At 41.4% G+C, this 22,989-nt stretch overlaps 1 protein-coding gene across 4 annotated transcripts in view; it reads right to left on the bottom strand.

Annotated features, from left to right (window-relative positions):
- Positions 1–7,750: 7,750 nt before the first annotated feature.
- The window catches only part of CELSR1 (cadherin EGF LAG seven-pass G-type receptor 1), a 220,635-nt gene continuing 205,396 nt past the window's right edge, over positions 7,751–22,989 (bottom strand). The window contains exons 29-36 of one of the 4 annotated variants that reach the window (XM_073573501.1): positions 21,197–21,322; positions 18,625–18,761; positions 17,688–17,791; positions 17,387–17,554; positions 16,348–16,590; positions 15,297–15,561; positions 12,249–12,328; positions 7,751–12,027 (exon numbers count right to left, since the gene is read on the bottom strand). In XM_073573501.1, coding sequence (XP_073429602.1) covers positions 12,283–12,328; positions 15,297–15,561; positions 16,348–16,590; positions 17,387–17,554; positions 17,688–17,791; positions 18,625–18,761; positions 21,197–21,322 — 1,089 coding nt within the window. In that variant the 3' untranslated portion in view covers positions 7,751–12,027; positions 12,249–12,282. Of the gene's footprint in view, positions 12,061–12,248; positions 12,329–15,296; positions 15,562–16,347; positions 16,591–17,386; positions 17,555–17,687; positions 17,792–18,624; positions 18,762–21,196; positions 21,323–22,989 lie in introns of all 4 variants that reach the window. The other 3 variants (XM_073573504.1, XM_073573502.1, XM_073573503.1) reach the window with 3 other exon arrangements.

The following is a 22,989-nucleotide window of genomic DNA, read 5'->3' as shown; positions in this document are numbered from 1 at the left end:
CCACCTCCCCACATGTTACATTCGGCCCATAAGACGCACCCCACACTTCCAAACTTGGAGGAAAAAAATTGCATCTTGGCCTGAATAATACAGTACATTTTATATTTTGTATTTACTAAAATTAAAAATTTTTTAGCTTAAATTAGTGTTGTGACCTCAGTTCTGACACATCTTTTTGTTTTGGGTTTTTACACTTGCATCAAAGTAGCAACATTTAAAGCCCCACGTTAGCGGTAAATTGACAGCCAAAGTTTCTACATCACACCAAGACCTTGTGCAGCCCTCCATTATCAGCAGTATACTTACATCTTGGAGTTCCAACCTTACACTGATTCTATACTCTCATATCAAGCACTCCTGTCACATGATCATATCCAGCTTTAAGAACCTCCTTTGACTAGCAGTATCATTCTATCTCCAGATTACTATGCTTTATTTATCGCTAAACCCCCAAGGCCAATAAATTCAACCAGATTTGCTCTTGTGTGTGGGGCTACTCACAAAAGTCACCATTTGCAGTCCTGCTCTTTTTATGCTATTTGCTAGTCATGGTGCCAATGCACCAAGCTGGCAGACAGCTGTGAGTCACAAATCATAAGCCGCGAGCCACATGTGACTCTCAAGCCGCAGGTAAAGGACCTTTCGTCTACATAGTCATTGAAAATCCTCATTTGTAACCAAAACTGATATTAACCCCCTATTGCCATCGGACGGTATAGTACGTCCAATGGCAGCACCCCCACTTTGATGTGGGCTCCGGCGGTGAGCCCGTATCAAAGCCGGAACATGTCAGCTATTTTGAACAGCTGACATGTGCCTGAAATAGGCGCGGGCGGAATCACAATCATTTATTCTGACTTTCATTCTCTAATGGAGATTTTTTTCTTATTAAGAGTCTCCTGAGGGCTCTTTCTTGCATTTTGTAATGCCTCTTTAACTGGTGAAAATTTCTTATTTTTAAACCTTTTTTCAAGAACCCTCGCTTGTTTATCAAAATCCCCAATGATGTACAATTTTTCTTAAAACATTGGAATTTATTGAAGTAAAAATTGTTTCGCCAAGGTTTCAAATGCGTGCTATTGTGCATAATATACAGTGCCTTGCAAAAGTATTCGGCCCCCTGGAACTTTTCAACCTTTTCCCACATATCATGCTTCAAACATAAAGATACCAAATGTAAGTTTTAGGTGAAGAATCAACAACAAGTGGGACACAATTGTGAAGTTGAATGAAATTTATTGGTTATTTTAAATTTTTATGGAAATTCAAAAACTGAAAAGTGGGTTGTGCAATATTATTCGGCCCCTTTAACTTAATACTTTGTTGCGCCACCTTTTGCTGCGATTACAGCTGCAAGTCGCTTGGGGTATGTCTCTATCAGTGTTGTACATCGAGAGACTGAAATTCTTGCCCATTCTTCCTTGGCAAACAGCTCGAGCTCAGTGAGGTTTGATGGAGATCGTTTGTGAACAGCAGTTTTCAGCTCTTTCCACAGATTCTCGATTGGATTCAGGTCTGGACTTTGACTTGGCCATTCTAACACCTGGATACGTTTATTTGTGAACCATTCCATTGTAGATTTTGCTTTATGTTTGGGATCATTGTCTTGTTGGAAGACAAATCTCCGTCCCAGTCTCAGGTCTTTTGCAGACTCCAACAGGTTTTCTTCAAGAATGGTCTTGTATTTGGCTCCATCAATCTTCCCATCAATTTTAACCATCTTCCATGTCCCTGCTGAAGAAAAGCAGGCCCAAACCATGATGCTGCCACCACCATGTTTGACAGTGGGGATGGTGTGTTCAGGGTGATGAGCTGTGTTGCCTTTACGCCAAACATATCGTTTGGTATTGTTGCCAAAAAGTTCGATTTTGGTTTCATCTGACCAGAGCACCTTCTTCCACATGTTTGGTGTGTCTCTCAGGTGGCTTGTTGCAAACTGTAAACAACACTTTTTATGGATATCATTGAGAAATGGCTTTCTTCTTGCCACTCTTCCATAATCATAGAATCATAGATTCATAGAATCGTAGAGTTGGAAGGGACCTCCTGGGCCATCTGGTCCAACCCCCTGCTCAAAGCAGGATTCGCTAAATCATCCCAGTCAGATGTCTGTCCAGCCTCTGTTTGAAGACTTCCATTGAAGGAGAACTCACCACTTCTCGTGGCAGCCTGTTCCACTCATTGATCACTCTGTCAAAAAGTTTTTTCTAATATCTAATCTGTGTCTCCTCCCATTCAGTTTCATCCCATTGCTTCTTTCCTTGTGCAAATGAGAGTAAAGTTGATCCTTCTACAATGTGACAGCCGTTTAGATATTTGCAGACAGCTATTAAGTCTCCTCTCAGTCTTCTCTTTTGCAAACTAAACATTCCCAAATCCTGCAACCTTTCCTCATAAGACAGGGTTTGCAGACCGGTCACCATTCTGGTCGCTCTTTTCTGAACTTGCCCCAGTTTGTTGATGTCTTTTTTAAAATGTGGTGCCCAAAACTGGACACAATATTCCAGATGAGGTCTGACCAAAGAGGAGTAGAGGGAAATAATTACTTCACGTGATCTAGACTGTATGCTTCTGTTAATACATCCTAGAATTGCATTTGCTTTTTTGGCTGCTGCATCACACTGTTGACTCATATTCAGTCTGTGATCTATTAGTATACCCAAGTCTTTTTCACATGTGCTGTCACTTAGCCCTATTCCTCCCATTCTATATATGCTTTTTTCATTTTTATTGCCCAGATGTAGTACTTTGCATTTCTCCCTGTTAAAAACCATTCTGTTAGTTGCTGCCCACTTCTCCAGTTTATTTAAATCTTTTTGAATCCTCTCTCTTCTCTAGTATTAGCTATCCCTCCTAGCTTTGTGTCATCAGCAAATTTAATCAGTTTACCCTCAATTCCTTCATCTAAATCGTTGGCTAGATTTGTGCAGTGTAGGCCTGTTTGTTGTCCTATGGACAGACTGTCTCACCTCAGCTGTAGTTCATCCAGAGTGATCATGGGCCTCTTGGCTGCATCTCTGATCAGTCTTCTCCTTGTTTGAGATGAAAGTTTAGAGGGACGGCCAGGTCTTGGTAGATATGCAGTGGTATGATACTCCTTCCATTTAAATATGATCGCTTGCACAGTGCTCCTTGGGATGTTTAACGTTTTGGAAAACGTTTTGTATCCAAATCTGGCTTTAAACTTCTCCACAACAGTATCACGGACCTGCCTGTTGTGTTCATTGATCTTCATGATGCTCTCTGTGCATCAAACAGAACCCTGAGACTATCACACAGCAGGTGCATTTATACGGAGACTTGATTACACACAGGGGGATTATATTTATCATCATTAGTCATTTAGGACAACATTGGATCATTCAGAGATCCACAATGAACTTCTGGAGTGAGTTTGCTGCACTGAAAGTAAAGGGGCCGAATAATATTGCACGCCCCACTTTTCAGTTTTTGAATTTCCACAAAAATTTAAAATAACCAATAAATTTCGTTCAACTTCACAATTGTGTCCCACTTGTTGTTGATTTTCCACCAAAAATTTACATTTGGTATCTTTATGTTTGAAGCATGATATGTGGGAAAAGGTGGAAAACTTCCAGGGGGCTGAATACTTTCGCAAGGCACTGTAGTTATTAGTATCAATTGCTTCAAAATGAGTTCTATTGGCAAAGTGTTTGTGGTTATGTGATATTTCCATAAAAACCTGTTTTTTTTTTCAGTTGAAATAAGTGTAAAAAGTAAACCCTAGGTTTTGGTACTGAGCTCGGCATCAGAACAAGGTCTCCTCCAAAGAATAAACCGGCCAGTAATATATCTTGTGAAACGTTTAATGCACCTGCCATATCGTGGATGGACAATGTGGGGGTATTCAAAACACCCCATGAACAGATATGCAAAACTTGGGGTCAATTAAGTCCCCATCGCAGTTCCATGTGTCTGGTTGTAAATTGTATTGTGAAAATGAAAAATATAGGAGAAAATAAAATGGATATCTTCCAATATATTTAGCCAAGGTTTCTAGTTTTCACTATTGTACATAATATTGTTATTAGTATCAACTACAGTAAAATGAATTCAGTGGCAAATTGTTGGCGGTAATGTGATATTTCTGTATCTAAAAAAAACTTTTTTCTGTTGAAATATGTGCAAAAAGTAAATCCTAGATATTGAACTTGTTCACAAAGGATAAAGCTTCTGAAGGGGTTCCCTTCCAAAAAATAAACAGGCCATCAATATAACTTCTGAAATATTTAAGGCACCTGCAATACCGTGGGTGATAGGCAAAGTGGGAGAATTTAAAATACCCCAGGAACAGATATGCAAAACTTGGAGCAAATCAAGTCCTCATCATAGTTCCATGTGTCTGGCAGTAAATTTTATTGACAAAAATAGAGATATGGGTAAAAACAAAACGGATAACTTCCCATAGGGATAATCTCTGTGTAGATAGGAGTAATCCAAAAAAGGATTCCTTTTATACAGTGTGATGTAGCTTAAGGTTTTCATATGCAAGAAGTAGTGATGAGCACAAGTGCTCGTTACTCGAGTTTTCCTAGGGTGTTGGGTATGCACTAAGTATCGTGGGTGTTTGCATCCCTGTATGTTTGGCAGCTACTGGACTGTCACAAAACATGAGGGGAATGCCCATGTATGTCAGGCAATCCCAGCATGTTTTATTGCTGTCTATCAGCCGCCAAAAATGCGGGTGTGGGGACTCAAACATGTCACTTGAGCACTCATGATACTCTGTGCATACCCGAGCACCATAGGCAAACTTGAGTAACGAGCACTTGCGCTCATCACCAACAGGAAGGTTTTCTTCTTTATAAAACATTACAACAATAAAACATATAAAATAAAATGTGAACTGTAGAGGTTTGCCAGGCTGAAATCTCGAGAATCCTAATGGATCTGTAGCTTTCAATACTTGGTTCCCCAAGGTCTAATTTAAATGGTAGAATGCATTCAATAATCTCATTTAGGCTTCTGTCTGTTGTGAATGAAATAGGCTTTTTGGTCTATAAACTAATCAAATTAACAATTTATACGTAGTTTTATGCTTTGGGTCATTGTCTGGTTGGAAGATGAACTTCTGTCCCAATCTCAAATCACTGACAGATTGAAACAGGTTTTGCTCAAGAATATTCCTGTATTTCGCACCATCCATCTTTCCCTCAACTAGGACCATTTTCCCTGTCCGTGTTACCAAAAAACCTCCCCACAGCATGATGCTGCCACCACGATGTTTCACTGTGGGTATGGTGTTCTTGGGGCGATGAACCATGTTGGTATGGTCCCAGACATAGCACCTATCTTGGCAGGCAAAAAATTTAATCTTAGTCTCATCTGACCACAGCACCTTCCTCCTTAGGGCGTCTCCCACATATCTTTTGACAAACTCAAAACAAGCCTTACAATTTTTTTTTGTAAGTAAAGACTTTTTTTCTGCCCATTCTCCCATAAAGGCCACCTGTAGTCGTATAGACAAATACTCCAGTCTCTGCTTAGGAACTCTGCAGCTTCTCTAGGGATACCTTTGGTCTCTGTGCTGCCTCTCTAATTAATGTCCTCCTTGCTGAGGCTGAGAGTTTTGGTGGGTGGCCCTCTCTCGGCAGGTTTGTTGTGGTACCATGTTCTTTCAATTTGAGGATAATGGATTTGATGGTGCTCTGGAGGAACATCAGGTTTTTTTTAGAACCCAACTCTGACTTGTGCGTCTCAACTTTGTACCTCTTGCCTAAAGGTGTTGCAGCCTCTGTGGCCTTTCCGAAAAGTTGTATATATACTTACAGACCACGTGACACTTAAATTGCACACAGGTGGACTTACTTTCACTAAGCATGTGACTTATGAAGGCAATTGCTTGCACCAGAAATTTTTAGAGGTTTCATAGCAAAAGGGATGAATACATATGCACAAGCCAATTTTTAGTTATTTGATCCTATAAATCTAATGTACGCTTATATTTTTCTCACTTCACCAACCTAGACTATTTAGTACTGATGCATCTCACACAAATTGGATTACCAAAGGATTGTGGATTGCAATATAGTGCTCAGTGTCAGAAAACAGGGTTTGCATCCTAGGTCATGGGTCTTCCAGCAGGACAATAACCCCAAACATACTTCAAGAAGCATTCAGAAATGAATAGAAACAAAATGCTGCAGAGTTCTGAACTGGCAAGCAATGAGTCCGGATCTATATCCTTTTGAACACTTGTGGAAAGATCTTAAAATTGATGTTGGGAGAAGGCACCCTTCAAACAAGAGAGACCTGGAGCAGTTTGCAAAAGAATAGAGGTTTATAATTCCAGTTGAGAGGTGTAAGAAGCTCGTTGATGGTTATAGGAAGTGATTGACTGCAGTTATCTATAATAATAATTGCCCTAAGCAGCTTCTGGTTGTAACAACTTCCGTCCAGTTGTAACCGGTGACGTCACCGCACACCTCTTTCCATGTTAACCCTCAACACACACACTACTCTCACCTTTCACCATCTCCACTCACGTCCACTCACTCTTTCACTCCACATACGACCCTTTCTCTCACTCCGTCTCTCATACTCACGCCGTCATCACCGCTGATCCACGATCCCCGACATCTTCCGCCGGCGCCATCCTGGATCCAGACGTCCTCCACGCCGGCGACATGTTCTTGCGGCGACGCCATTTTGGATCGGCGAAATCCCGCGATAGTCAAGATGGCGTCGCCGCAAGAACATGTCGCCGGCGTGGACGTCGGGATCCAAAACGGCGTCGGCGAAATCTCGCGAGATTTCGCCGACGCCATTTTGGATCCCGACGGCATCCACGCCAGCGACATGTTCCTGCGGCGACGCTATTTTGGATCGGCGAAATCCCGCGATACTCAAGATGGTGTCGCCGCAAGAATATGTCGCCGGCGAGGACGACGTCGGGATCCAAAATGGCGCCGGCGAAATCTCGCGAGATTTCACCGACGCCATTTTGGATTCCGACGTCGTCCACGCCGGCGACATGCGGCGACGCCATCTTGACTATCGCGGGATTTCATGATACTCAAGATGGCGTCGCCGCAAGAACATGTCGCCGGCGTGGACAAAGTCTGGATCCAGGATGGCGCCGGCGGAAGATGTCGGGGATCGTGGAGCAGCGGCGATGACGGCGTGAGTATGAGAGACGGAGTGAGAGAAGGGGTCGTATGTGGAGTGAAGTAGTGAGTGGAGATGGTGAAAGGTGAGAGGAGTGTGTGTGTTGAGGGTTAACATGGCAAGAGGTGTGATGCTATCGCATCCTCCCGATGCGATAGCATCGGGCCATAATCTAGTTTATTATAAAGGGTGTGCAACCAAATATTCCGTTGAAGGTGCCAACAATTCTGTCCAGCCCATTTTTGGGGGTTTGTGTGAAATTTTGTCCATTTTGCTTTTTTATGTTGTTGTTCCAATACACACAAAGGAAATAAACATGTGTATAACAAAACGTGTAATTGCAATAATTTTCTAGGAGAAATACTTCATTTCCTGGTACAATTTCAAAGGTGCCAACACTTTTGGTCATGACTGTAGATGTACCACATTTATCACAGTAGTTACATTCTGCATCCTGTTAGGAACTTTCTCATTCTTAACGCCATCTCTAAATTGACTTACTTTAGATTATTAATTTGAGCCTAAAAACTAGTAAGGTACATAGGGGTTTTTTTTGTTCGTATCAATAATTCATTTTTCTGAATGCGTTTCTGTAATACATAAATAATGAACAATGCAAAGACAAGTTTAACATTTTAATTTACCATTCCATCTTATCAGTTCAGTTTTTCTCCAGTGTTTTGTACATCAATAAATATACATGTAAAAAATCCAGTGTCTAGTATTTGTCATAAAAATAATTTTAAAAATTAAAAAAACACCTTGCCGATATTTAACACTTGTTTGCCTTTCCAAGCATTGAGTAGGGTCACAATGTACATTCTAAAATCGTTATCTGCAATGGACCTCTGTACATAGATGCTGCATACTAAATGACTCCAAAAATGCACTGATGTAGACAGAAAACATATACAAAGTATTTGCAAATGGACATATTTTATAAAAGCTTGGGCTCTAAGAGGTAACAATGCTGTCAATGAATGTATCCCTGGACGGAAGAAAGCCAAAATTTGTGACTTGCGGTAAGGCACTTCTTTGACACCAAACATCTACTCCATGTGTATCGGTTGTGCTTCTCTCAGTCATACACGCAGCCTTGTTGGGGGAATATTGCTACTGAGCACATCGTACAATGTTAGTGAATGACGGCTGTTACTGTATTATGTGGCGTGGATTATGCTGTTAATCCATTTCACCGTCAATTTAGAGGCCAGTTCTACAGCGTAATATTTCCACAATGTGTGAGCCTATGAAAGAGGAGCGTGTCCACACCAGGCGAAACACGGGGCAAGCATCCGACAGGTAGTGTACACATGTCCCACTGATTGTAGCAGAACACCTCCATGATACCTGCTTGGCGCTGGACGGTCATTTCAGCAACTGTGCTGTCCGTTGTGCAGTAGTGTCTCTGATGCAGTTGTTTCCACCCTGCTCCTCAAAAATCTGCATTTGATAATAAGCAATCGAGCAATAATAAGAACACTAGTACTTGATTATCTGCCAGTGTAGAAATGCCGGCAGTCACCCAGCGGGTGAGCGTGATTAGATATTTATGTATGCACGAAGACTATTGTTCTAGGCAGCACATCGCTGCAAAATAATGGATGACATGCTGCTGATAACAAGTACTGTATATCTGTTCTGTCATCCTTTCTAAAAAGAACAGAGTGAACATAGCCGACTGACAACAGTTACTGGCCTAAAATGGGCTAGTGTAAATGGGCCATAAGGCACTAATAAAGGTGGAGCCGCTCGCACCCTTCTGTGTGCAATATGACAACAAAAATGGTAAACCCTGCCCCACTGTTTAAAGGGAACCTGTCAGCAGCAATGTGCCCTGTAACCTACAGACAGTGTCAGGTCGGCGCCGTTATACTGATTAAAATGACACCTGGGTTGATGAACTCCGTCTTGTGGTTGTTTCTTAATCTTTATTTTCAGTTTTGTGTTCATGAGATTCTCGTGCCCCAATGTCATGTGGTGCTCTGATTAAACATTCATAATGCAGACGGCTGACAGGTCACTGATCCCTCACTGACCTGCCCCCTAGTTTATATAATGAATGCCAGCACATACTGAAGAAAAAAAATGAAATGCTTCTGCAGGCACCTAGGTGCTGGCCGTGGCACCTGCGCTGCAGCATAATCGCATGGTTACTGTGCACTTAATAGCAATAGCAGCTGTTGGCGATCTCCGAGAGCTGCTACTCCGCAGGTGGTGCCATCTTGGTGGAGGACATTTTTTTTTCCTTCTCCAGCAACATGGCGCCACCGGAGCCTGCGCAATAGCAGCTATCGGATTTCTATACAAACTGATAGCTGCCACTACACAGTCGCAGCAGGTGCCATTTTCAAAATGACATTTTTTTTCCTCGCTCAAGTAAATCTGCAAAAGGGATTAAGTGCACAGTAACCATGCGGCTATGCTGCAGCGCAGGTGCCACGGCCGGCACCTGCCTCCAGAAGCGGTTTGGGTTTTGTTCTTCAGTATGTGCAGATATTCATTATGTAAACTAGGGGGCAGGTCAGTGAGGGATCAGTGACCTGTCAGCCGTCTGCATTATCAATATCTAATCAGAGCCCCACATACCCCAATCCCGCCTTAGGGCACGAGAATCTCGTTAACACAAAATAAACATTAAACAACCACAAGACGGATTTCATCAACCAAGGTAGCATTTTATTCAGTATCATGGCTCTGACCTGACACTGTCTGTAGGTTACTGTGCACAATCCTGCTGACAGGTTCCCTTTACGCTCAGGCACAAATGGAAGATACTGCAGGTCAGTATGTTAAAATTTCTGCTCACTTTTACCACTATTTTTTTTAATGTTTCTTTAAAATCTACGTTGTCCACAGTTTCAATAATTGTCTTGCTCTCTGTTAAATATTTTAAAAGACCACAGGGTACACAATAAAAGTGTCCCCATTTCAAAGGGGTTGTCCAAGCATACAAAATTGATGTCTTAGGAGATCAATATCAGATCAGTGGGGCCCAACAGGCAGGACCCCCACCATCCTATCAGCTGTTATTACCCTCAGTGATGACTGGATGTGAACACTGAATGGAGCTGTACAGCACTGCTTTGCACAATGTGTAGCGGCTGTTGCCAAGAACGTTCACATCAGCTCCTATTCTCTTAAACAATAGCTGATTGTCAGGAGTGCATGGTGTCGGATTCTCGCCTATCTGATATCGGACAACCCCTTTAACTAATCCTTGGCAACTCTTTGAAGGGAATTTGTCAGCAGCTTTTTACTACCTCATCTGAGAACAGCATGATGTAGGCAAAGAGACTCAGAATACAATGATGTGTCACTTAGTTTACTGGGTGCAGGAGTTGTGACACAATCAGAGTTTTTAGATGTAGCATGAAGCAGAGCTGAGAAAGCTAGCCCCGCCCACCCCAGGATCGATATTTATATTTGTCTATTGAGAGTCAGCTGCTTATCACAGGACTGGGCGTGGTTTGACCAGTGCTCCCACGTTAGCTAGTCCCAGAAATGATAATGTTCTAGTGATAAAACCTCTATTGTACATAAACAATAGCACACAGAATGATAAGTGACACATCGTTGAATTTATTTTAACTCCTACCTCATGCTGTCCTCAGATTACATAGCAAAAATCCTGCTAACAAATTCTCTTTAAAGCTAACCTATGTGAGGAAGATCTTCTGCGTAGTACAATATGGCTTCCTTGTGTATGTACAAACTCCAGTGACTGCAGTAGGCTCTAGAAAAGCAGATCTGCTCCTTCCAAAATAAATGGAAGTCATTAAAATAAATCTACATATTCAATTACTGGACACTGCGTCAGTAGCTGGACACGGAGGTGTAGGAGCACAGCACACAATGGCACTCACAGTCTACAATGTATGCGAGTACGTGGTGATGTCAGGTCTGAGGAAACACACACGTTGTGGCATTTGTTTTTATGGTGGACAACATGTTCCAGCTGTACAATAACATGAAGAGAAACTCCGGAAGGGTTTTCAGCTGGATGGATATCCAATGAAAGCCTTAAATCCCCCCAAAAAGAAGGCGAAGATTGTGAAGTAATGGTAACGACAAGGAGAACAGTTACTTGGCAGAACAATTCAATGATTCTTGTCGTGGCTTAGGACACAAGTTTGTAAAATAATCACCATTACAAATTTCACTTTAAAATAAAAAAAAAATTATGAATTTTCTGAAAAATAAATTGTTAAAATTCAAGTAACATTGTGCAATCTTAATATAAAAATATCTGTCATCAGCAGGTCTCAGAATATCGAAGACAAACTAGTTCTAGTGTAAAATTTACAAAAAGAGTTCTTTTTTTTAAAGTCTTCATACAAAATATATAAAAAATATCTACAGTCAGTGTTACAGATTTATACATCGGGTGAGACTTTTAAGACACATTGTAACGTGGTGAAATGAATGAAGGGCACTTGGTGTCATATTCTGGAGCATAATGGTCAGTAGGCTGTGACAGAACACAAGCACTGACGGGGCCCCCCGAGGAAAGGGCCGTCTGTAGAATGCCGATTTCAGCATGGTAGTCCCATTGTATTTACATTAATTCGAGAGTCGATAGCTTAGACTGCACCACAAAGCAGTCTCCTCTGCAATGTATGGCTCTGGGTCTCTGCCAGTCTCTACTGTGGTGTCCTCTTCATCCAGGGGCAACGGAATCTTGCTTACCGTCACACATTTGGCACTGGGTGCTGACAGCACAGCCTTCCGATAGATATGTATATTAGCAAGCAGTCACAAGTCTGCCGTATTAGGTAATTGCATTAGCAACAATATATCCTCAACCACAACACTTGTGCTTTTCTGTATTATCCCAGGTGTCGGGGGCTTCACAAGCTTGGGGCGAGGTTCCCGATCACTATCAGCCTTCACAGTTTCCTGATGATTCAAATTGAAGTCTCATTACTGCCGCTGTTCATAAAAGAAGGGACCATGCAGGGTTAGGGTTAGATACATATTTGAGGTTAGTTGGTTGCTCATGCATACATCCAAGGATAGAAGGTCTTCACAGAACAAGCATGCAAGTACATCCCTGCCACCAGTTGGCCCAGTTCGGTACCCATGCAGCTTTACTAGTGATGGGGAGGAGATCTAGTTACCAATAGGATTGCTTTACAAAACGTTTCCCATATGTTAAAATCTGACTTTCTCCTCCAAGGGGATCAGATTGCTTGTTACCCTATAAAATAACAGGACAGCCTGCCTTAATCAGTCTGAGCGTAGTCAATATCTAACACAAGTAAGGGTGGCTTCACACTGTTTTTGACATGGACTTTGAAGCAGATTTTGCTTTAAAATCTACAGAAAACCCCTTTTTGAACACTTGTTTGATTCAGCTCCCTATTGGATTTAATGGCAAAATACCTTTGAAAAGAAAAACACGTGCACTACAGAAGAAAAGTATCATTAACATCATTAGGATGTTAATGATTCAAAACCCTAACCATGACATACAAAGCCATCCACAACCTTTCTCCTCCATACATCTGTGACATGGTCTCTAGGTACCTACCCGCACGCAACCTTCGATCATCTCAAGATCTCCTTCTCTACTCCCCCCTCATCTCTTCTTCCCACAACCGCATACAAGACTTCTCCCATGCTTCCCCCATACTCTGGAACTCTCTACCACAACACATCAGACTCTCACCATCAACGGAAACCTTCAAGAAGAACCTGAAGACCCACCTGTTCCGACAAGCCTACAGCCTGCAATGATCCTCGGTCTACTGAACCGCCGCACGACCAGCTCTACCCTCTCCTACTGTATCCTCACCCATCCCTGTAGACTGAGCCCCCTGCAGAAACGCAGCAGATTTTGCTGCGTTGTACAGTACCTTTATTTCCTATGGAAATAAAAAAAAGCTGTGCACATGCTGCGTTTTTTTCCGCGCGGTTTTGCTGCGGATTACAATCCGCAGCATGTCAATTGTTTGGTGCAGAAACGCTGCGGTTTTACACCTCATCCATTATGAGGTGTAAAACCGAAGAAAAAACGCAGATAATCCGCAGATAAACCGCAGAAAAACCGCAGCACTTTGTCCTGCGGATTTCCTGCGGTTTTCTCTACAAAATCCGCAGAGACTAAAAACTACGTGTGCACATACCCTTAGGGCTCATGCAGACAACCGTATTATCCGATCAGTGTCAGTATATAGGGCTGCGCACATGCCTGATTTTTTACTTGGACAGTCTCTGAAATAATTGCTGTACGTCAGAGTATGAGCCGATATTCAGATCACGCTCAGCCACGTGGGTGCGTGGAGACAAAAGAGCTGCACTCAGATGACATGTGAGTACAGTCCGATTTCTGTGGACACAATGGAGAAGATGGAGACATTTTGTTTTCCATATTCTCCTCCCAGTGAGCTCGGTGTCTCTGAGAGAATCGGATCACACTATGCTGACGCTCTAATCAAATTCTGAGTTTGATCAGAGTGTAATTTGCATAATAATCATCCCAATTCTTTTGGATGAGAGAATCTACGGCCGTCTGCACAAGCCCTAAGGCAGCACGATAATTAAAATACTTGCACACTTGACCTTATTACAAACTTAAAGGAATATACTGGATGACATTACAGCACCGCTATAAAGCTGCCCGTGGCTCTACTGCGGCTGTCATGCACTAAACGCACATCTAACCCCACATCTAGGAGATCTCCTACCCAGCACACCACTAAGGCCTCGTTCACACGTCTGGGTTGCACATAACCTTGTTGTTCATGGATAGAACACGTACCCATTACAGTCAGCGCTGCTTTGCACAAATCCATATTTTTCCGGTATCATGATATCCATGATAAACACGTTCAGCACCCAGATGGTATCAGTGTACAGTCTGTGTGCTATCAGTGTCCTGTCCTTGTGCTTTCCCCTTAACCCCCCCAGGCCATTTTCGCTCCCCTTCTTCCCAGAGCCATAACTTTTTTTTATCGGTCAATACGGCCATGTGAAGACTTATTTTTTGCAGGACAAGTTGTACTTTTGAACGACACCATTGGTTTTAACATATCGTGCACTGGAAAACAGGAAAAAATTCCAGATTAACATTTGTTTAAAATAAGGAACCATTTTCCGAGACCTGTAGCGTCTCCATTTTTCGTGATCTGGGGCTGGGAGATGGCGTATTGTTTGCTTGCCGAACTGACGTTTTCATTTCTACAATTTTGGTGTAGATACAATTTTTTGATCGCCCGTTATGCATTTTATTGCAATGTAACGACGACCAAAAAAACAGAATTCTGGGGTTTTTAATTTTTTTCTCATTACACCATTTAGCAATCAGGTTAATTATTTTTTTATATTGATAGATCGGGCGATTCTGAATGCGGTTATACCAAGTATGTGTATGCTTGATTTTTTTATTGTTTTTTTAATGGGGGAAAAGGTTTGATTTGAACTTTTATATTTTATTATTTTTTTTAAATATTTTTAAAAATATTTTTTTACTTTTTGCATGCTTTAACAGGCTCCATGGGAGACTTGAAGCTGAAGTACATTGATTGCTTCTGCTACACACAGGCAATGATCAGATCGCCTGTGTGTAGCAGAAATGCTCACTTGCTAGGAGCGCCAACCACGGGGCGGTGCTCATAGCAATCTAGCAGTGACAACCATAGAGCTCTGCTGGAGACCTCTGGTTGTCATGCCGACCCATCAGTGACCCACAATCGTGACGGGGTCACCGATAGGAGGGATTAGTGACGCGCTTCCTGTCAGAGATTGACAGCGCGTTTAACTATTCAACAGCCACAGGTGGATCACAATCCCACCTGCGGCTATGCGGGCACATGTCAGCTGTATAGGTCAGATGTCATGTGCCCGGAAAAGTGCGTGCTCAGCACAAGCGTCAGCACCAAACAGGGGGAATCCCACATGTGCGTACTATTACGGCACATGTGGGAAAGGGGTTAACATTGCAAAGTATAGGGGAAGCTTTGTAATTTATTTATCCACGTCAAAAACACTGATGACACACTGACCAAATAATGATGACACCAGTACCATTTTTTTGCTTATGTGAAAAACACTGTCATCTGAATGAGGCCTAATACACATCCCATTTCTTCACTGCTGCTCAACAGAGTAGTTCTTAAGCCATTGGACTCAATCCCCGGATATGCATACTTATTTACTATACTTACTCAGAATCAGAAGTTTCCCCATTTGTGGGCGACACTTGCACACTCATTGCTATGCCGTTCAGCTGTTCCCGAGAATGGTCTCGCCGTGAATTTTTGAGGGCTATCGCATTGTCTGTCACCGGACGGACACCATCATTTGAACATACAGAGGAAGTCCTTGATGAGATTGTACTTTGATTATAGTCGGCCAACTTCTCCCGTAGGCGATTCTTCATGTTCTTGTCGGTCAGAGGTGGGGGGTATGTGACTTTGTTTTTCAGAATCCCTATTAAAAGCATTGTAAACATTAACTATCAGGATTGAGAAGGAACATGGCCACTTCTTTTATAGACAACATTCTCTATTTTTGCTCTTTTTCTATTTTTCCATTGTATGAGGCCGGCAGTTGACCCTTTACTGCTTTGTACCTTGGGCTATCAGCACAACATGCCTTCTTATAAACTAGCACTGATGTCACAAATCCTTCAAAGTACATTCTGAAAGGGACTGTGGGTGACGCAGAAAGAGTAAGTCATGTATGGCTTTTGTTTCCTGAGTAAACTTGACTCATTGGGTAAATATAATGGGCAGGCCAGCTAGGAGGAGAACACATAGATCATTGTCAGGTATGGAAGCTGCATTGTAAGTGGTTATATATCATTCCAATGTATTAACGTCTAAGCACATAGCAGTCTATCTACTCTAACGAGCTACCAGAAGTAGTTCTGTCGTATCAGTCTCCAATACTTACTCATCTATCTATACTTACGCCATATGTTCTCTATCATGCTAACACATATATTTGGAGCTTGACAGGACTAAATACAAGAAAATGAATAAAGGGGGGCTATATTTCCGCCAGACATCAGACCTACTACCATTAACATTCAGAGAGATTGTAGTCAGATTCTTTTAACATAAAATTCTATATGGACAATCTTCTAACCCCCAATTCTATATGGATGAGGTGCTGGGCCCATGTAAACAATGAAGAGCCCCTAACAATCGATAGATAGGAGGCCATCCCCTTGCACCCTACTGATCATCTCAATGAAGGATCGTCCAGCTTTACCTTTCCTGAGCTCTGGCTGCTGATTGTTATGATTGCTGGTAAGTTTGCCATCGTTGTTCTGAATATCGTTCTCCTTGTCATGAGGGGGGTCTCCGCAGTGATTGACCTTGTTCTCATTGTGTAGCTCTACATTTACTTTGGTCTCCACTTTCAACTTGCATTTGCTATCCTGATCTTCGCTGTCGCTGGCAGTCACGCCGTCAGTTGGCCAGTAGGGTCTTACGTGATTCGGAACTGAATCCACTGCACATGGAAGCAAGATGTTAGGTAAAAATAATATGATTATCAAGACAACATCCAAGCTGGCGATGCTCCCCACCAGCCATTCAGGTCACTTTTGTCACTTTTCTGTCCATCAGAAAATAGAAGAGGTGATCTGATTGGTTCCCCTAGGAAAAATTTCTAGTTTTTGCCAAAACCCTTTTTTTTTAGTTTTTAATGTGGCGCTTATAGGAATGAGGTCAGGTTGCTTTTATTTTCTAAAAACCGTCTGCAAGGGCAAGTCCTAATTTTATCTTGCACTATTTTATTTAGAGATTCTTGAAATTATTTTTCACTTTCTATTAACAGATTCTACTTTTGAATGAAAAGAGCATAAACGATGTTTTCTTATAGTATTTCTGGCACATGGTATTTACAATACGAAAACGTGAAAAATTCTAAGGGCTTGCTCGTACACTGTTTTTGCTGTATTTAGTTTTACACGTGAACCTCAAAAGGTAAAAAAAAACTTCACGGTATCAGAAAAATGATAGATTTCTGAAATCTCATGCATGTGTTGCTTATTTTTTCCTTGCAAATTTGAACCATCAAAGTATTTTTTTTTATTTCAGAATGTCAATTCTTTCAGCATTTTTTTAACCATTCAAATGAATGGGAATAAAAACGCAAGTAAAAACAGATCAAAAACGCTCGGAAAAGTGCATAAAAAACAAGCGTATTTTACACAGCGTTTTTCCTGCCAACGCTTTGGTTTTTGATCCAGCACAATCTCCTGCAAATACGAGTGCACATATCCTAAGTGTTGGGCGCTCATTACCTTTCGGAGTGCTATGGACTGGTCCCCGCTCATTATTTTTTGGGCTAGTTGGTTTCCACTGTTGCTCTGGTTCAATGTCCTCTTCTTCACTGTCGGACGAGTGAGAGGAAGCGTACGAGCTGCTATGCTCATCCAGGGAAAGCTCGCTGTCTGAGTCAGAGTCCTGCCCTATAAAGGGGAATGTGCAGTAGTTTTAGGAACGTATTAGATGCTTCGAAAAGTATGAAAATGTGGCTAATGCTAAAGGAGAAAAATATACAGAGTAATAACATTATTTCATAAGATGGGCCGGTTTCCTTACCATGGGAGTGTGTGCGGTTTCTGCGGAAAAGGGCAGCATCGACTTCTGTGACGCCGGCACGGGTCTGTCCTGAAGACAAGCTAAGCTTCTGAGCCGTGTCATCCCTGTATTTAGTAACCATTTCAAAGTAAAAAATAAGAAAGTGCCTAAAATGGCTCATACATGGAGAAAGAGACCTAAAATTCAGCAAAACTTATTGCATAAAGCAAGTGCAGGAGAAAGTAAATTATGTATTTTATAGGTAGGATACAGAGAGGATGACTATGTCTGCAGCATTTGGCAATTCAGCTTACTAGCATGCAAGCAAGGCCGAATCAAGTCATTACCGAGGCATATAGTATAAGCCGGACATGCAGAAGGCAGCAGTTGATTTCACAACACATGCCATTTAGTAGCACTATTTTCACTTCTCATTTGGCCCATGTATACATCTGTTTTACAAAAAAAAAAACATAAACCCAGCCCCCCCAAAAAAAAAAATACCGAAAAAAAGATATGTTTCTATGGGCAAATGTATGTCAAAGGAGTTTACAGTTTTCCATCAGTTTCCCTAGATGGGCTGTGCAGGCGTACTTTCCAACCCTATCGGACACTGGACACCCAACGCAGGGTTTCCGAGGCCAACACCAGTACCCCTGTCAAGTGGGCATTGTGCAGATTCTATATACTGGGGAAAAAAGTTTGCTTCCTATTTTTTTGTACTAGAAGTAAAAAAAAAACATACCCTAATGGCCCATAAGTGAAGTGAACAGAGCCCAGCATTTCTAAAATGTGCCTTTCCAAAAATCTTTATTTGTGTCACCACCAGGTAGATGTGGTTCCGTATGTAATCACAGTCATTCACTATTTTTAATCTGTTTTACAAATTTCCATGAGCAATTTACAGTAGTTATTGTAAAGACACAAGCCAAGCGCCATGCACCCGCCACCGGATTACCTGAGAATATAAGCAAGGTAGCTATTGTGGCTCTTGGCTGACCTGACGGTGCTCTCCAAAGAGACTGTGGATTCTCCAATGCCCAGTCTGTACATGTTGGATTCATCCATACAGGTGTTATTGTAATTTAGTGTCCGCTACAAATGACAAAACAATGAAAGCCATCTTAATCAATTCCAGGGTTCCATGTTTCTACTTCTCTAAAGTTATAAAAGTTAGACCCATTTAAATGGCAGCACCACTCTAGTCCTACTAAGTATGAGGGAAACCAAGCAAATGAGCCGGAACATAAGTTGGTATAAGTGCAATGTGTAGGTGCACATTCACACTGTAGCCATTTAACAGACAAAGCCCATGATAAAAACAAAATAATCAAATATCCTGTACTAAGTAATTCAATAGTAATAGTACACTTAGGGTACTTAGTTAACACTATTTTGATAAAAAAAATAAAAAAAAAAAGCCATCTCTCCAGAACAAGGTGAACCCTTTTTGAGGTGGGATGGCTTTTACACTTTTTTTTATCAAAATAGTGTTAACTAAGTACCCTAAGTTATTAACATGTACTATGACTACCATTCACCTATTTAGAGGGTATTTGCCCATTATGTTTTTATCTTAGGTTCGGTCTATTAAGTGTGAGGGTAGATACTGAGACACATGTTCTGTTGAAATATTATAGTTTACCAACCCAAGGTAGAAATCCAATATATAATATTTTTTATATTATATAATTGCTAATTTATATACATTATATGTATCGCTGAAAGTGTTGGCGCTCTTGAAACTGTTCATAAAGTGATGTATTTCTCCCAGAAAATCATTGCAATTACATAGGTTTTTTAGATGTATTTGTTTATTTCCTTTGTGTGCATTGGAATAACAGAAATAAAAACAATTAAAAAAAATGCAAATTGGAATTAATTTCACACAAAACCCCAAAAATGTGAGGGACAAAATTGTTGGCACCCTCGACTTAATATTTGGTTGCACACCTTTGAAATAAATAACTGCAATCACTTCCTATAACCATCAACAAGCTTCTTACGCCTCTCAACTGGAAATTTGGACCACCTGTCTTTTGCAGACTGCTCCAGTTTCTCTCCTATTTGAAGGGTGCCTTCTCCAAACAGCAATTTTAAGGTCTCTCCACAGGTGTTCAATGGGATTTAGATACTTAGATCCGGCCTCATTCCTGGTCACTTTAGAACTTTCCAGTTCTTTGTTTCTATCCATATTTGGGTGCTTTGTGAAGTATGTTTTGGGGTAATTTTCCTCCTGGAAGACCCATGACCTAGGACGCAAATCCAGCTTTCTGACACAGGGCATTGCAACCCAAAATCCGTTGATAATTTTCAGATTTCATGATGCCTTGCACACAGTCAAGACACCCAGTGCCAGGGGCAGCAAAACAACCCCAAAACATCTTTCAACCTCTACCATATTTGACTGTAGGTACTGTGTTCTTATATTTGTAGGCCTCATTCCGTTTTTAGTAAACAGTAGAATGTTGTGCTTTACCAAAAAGCTTTATCTTGGTCTTATTTGTCCACATGTCTCTTTCCCAGAAGGATTTTGGCTTACTCATGTACATTTTGGCAAACTGCTGTCTGGCTTTTTTACATCTCTTTGTCAGCAGTAGAGGCCTCCAGCCATAGTGTTTCCTTCCATTCAAATGTCAACAGATAGTTTGCACTGACACTGATGCACCCTCAGTTTGCAGGACAGCTGGAATTTCTTTGAAATTTGATTGGGGTCGCTTATCCACCATCCGGACTATCCTGTGTTTCAACCTTTCGTCATTTTTTCTCTGCTGTCCACATCTAGAGAGATTAGCAGCATGGACAAATGAAATTCAAGATCTCTGGAGATGACTTATAACCTTGAGATTGTTGATATTTTTCAACAATTTTGGTTCTCAAGTCCTAAAACTGTTCTCTTCTCCTCTTTCTGTTCTCAATACTTATTGTGTAGCACACGCAGACACACAATGCAAAGATTGAGTCAACTGCTCCCCTTTTTATCTGGTTTCAGGTGTGAGTTTCATATTGCCTACACCTGTTACTTGCCACAGGTGAATTTCAATGAGCATCACATGCTTGAAGTTGTTTAGCCACAATGTTTGAAAGCTACCAAGAATTTTGTCCGGCCCATTTTATGTCCAATTTGCCTTTTTTTCAGTTTTTTTGTTGTTCCAATACACACAAAGGAAATAAGCTTGGGGCAACATTGACTTTTAGGATTGCTACTTCCTTTAAGTGGCACTAGAGTTCTAGTCCTTTTCCTCTTTGAAGAGACAGTTGACAAAACGTGTAATTGATTTAATTTTCTGGGAAAAATACTCCCTTCTCTGAAACAATTTCAAGGGTGCCAACACTTTCAGCCATAACTGCATATACATTATATTATAATATATAATATATATACACACGCTACATATATTACTTGATTGTCTCCAAACAATGTCATTCCTACATCACAAGATCAGAAGCACAAGTGACAAGTTTAAACATGGAATATTATCGGTGGCATCAACAGGGGGCAGTAGAGAGACACCCAGAAAGTAACTTACAGTTAATAATGTGGCTCTGGTTGTTGTGCTGTCATCTACCAGGTATTTCTTTCCAGTAAATGTATTCTTTAACTGCTTTCTGACTTCTTTGTTAAATACACAATGGAAAAAGAATATGAAGAGTCCCTGCAGTAGGAAAAGGAAAGAAAAATCTGTCACATTTAGCTGAATTTTATGATTGTCTTAGGACACACATAATGTGATATGAAAGTAAGAATCAAAAACTGAGAAACCTAATAGCTGTGAGTGACATGGAACATCTAGGCATGCCCCTGATTTTCTGTAAATAAAGTGCAAGGCTTAGGTATTTTTAAGTCACATTTCCACTGTTCCCCCTGAAGAAGCTAGAATAGAGTGGCACCGGCACCCTCGGACGAAGGCTACCCTTGCCGTTATGTAACATGACTGAGGTTATGTACTGTAGTGCATTATTTAGATGGACAGGTTACCATATACTATATTATTTATACCATTTATCCTTGGTCCATTCAGGGTATTACCTGTCCATATTTCTTCTACCATGACCACCTGAGTTTCTAGTCTTGAACATTAGTTTGTCCTTTTGGGACAGTTCAGACTGATTTTAATGCGTATTACTAAACAAAAGACAATGCACGTTAGCATACTGACTCCCTGTTCCCTCTTCAGGTTGGTTAGAGCGCTTTTGTGTAGTCACTAATACTGAATTTCTTAGGTACAGGTTGAGGGGCACATGGCTATACATGTAGATGCCCAGCTCACAGTGTGAATATGTGCCGTATGAGTTATTTTGGAAACATTTCCACCAATTCTAATGTCAGATTACTATAATTTCATTTACACACTGAGACTTCAGAGGCTCCAGACTCATCTCAGGATCCCTAAAATGTTCTGGGGAACTCGAGGATGTTTCTCTCTCTACTACATGGACAGACAATCATCTTTTGACAAAAAAAAGAGGGGAACCCCCAATTCTAACTCCACAAATCTAACTCTAACCAAAAACCTAACTCTAACCACAACCCTAACCCCAACACACCCCTAACCCTAATCCCAACCCTAACCATAATCTCAACCATAACCACAACCGTAACCCTACCCTAACTTTAGCCCCAACCCTAACCCTAGCTTAACCCTAACTTTAGCCAAACCCTAACTTTAGCTCAACCCTAACTTTAGCTCAACCCTAACCCTAATGGAAATAAATACATTTTTTATATTTTATTATTTTTACCTATCTAAGGGCATGATAAAAAGGGGTTTGATTTACTATTTTTTTATTTTGATCACTGTGATAGGGTCTATCACAGTGATCAAAATGAACCAGTGGGAAAAATTTCCGATTGTTGCCGGCCGGCAGATCACGGCGGGCGCATTGCGTATGCACCCACCATTTTCTCCCCGGAAGAAGACATCACGGGGAGATGCAGGAGGGTCCAGGGACACCGGAGGTACTGGGGGGAATTGGGGGACCCTAGTTCTCTCTCCTCTGATGTGCGATCACATCAGAGGAGAGAGAAATTAAATGGGAAATCAGACTTTTTTTTTTGGGGGGGGGGGGGGGGGGTGGTAACTTTATTCCATTAATAACGGCTATCGCAATACTGGGGTCGGTAAAAAAAGTAGCGGAGACCCTGGAGAAATTCCGATGCTGGGAGGTGCTATACACTTATTTCTCAGTGCTGTTAAAAAGCAGCGCTGAGGCATAAGTACCCTTAACTGCTGCCGTTAGAAGGCGTATCGGTGGTCATTAAGGGGTTAAAGCACCATTAGTTCCATGGTGCTGTACATGCTTTCTCCTCCTGGACCGATCT

The sequence above is a fragment of the Dendrobates tinctorius genome, unplaced genomic scaffold, assembly GCF_039654945.1.
Source record: "Dendrobates tinctorius isolate UK_male_01 unplaced genomic scaffold, ASM3965494v1 ptg000035l, whole genome shotgun sequence".
In the NCBI taxonomy this organism is placed as follows: Eukaryota; Metazoa; Chordata; class Amphibia; order Anura; family Dendrobatidae; genus Dendrobates; species Dendrobates tinctorius.
The sequence above is the reverse complement of the archived record's forward strand: the minus strand, read 5'-3'. Positions and strand labels throughout refer to the sequence as shown.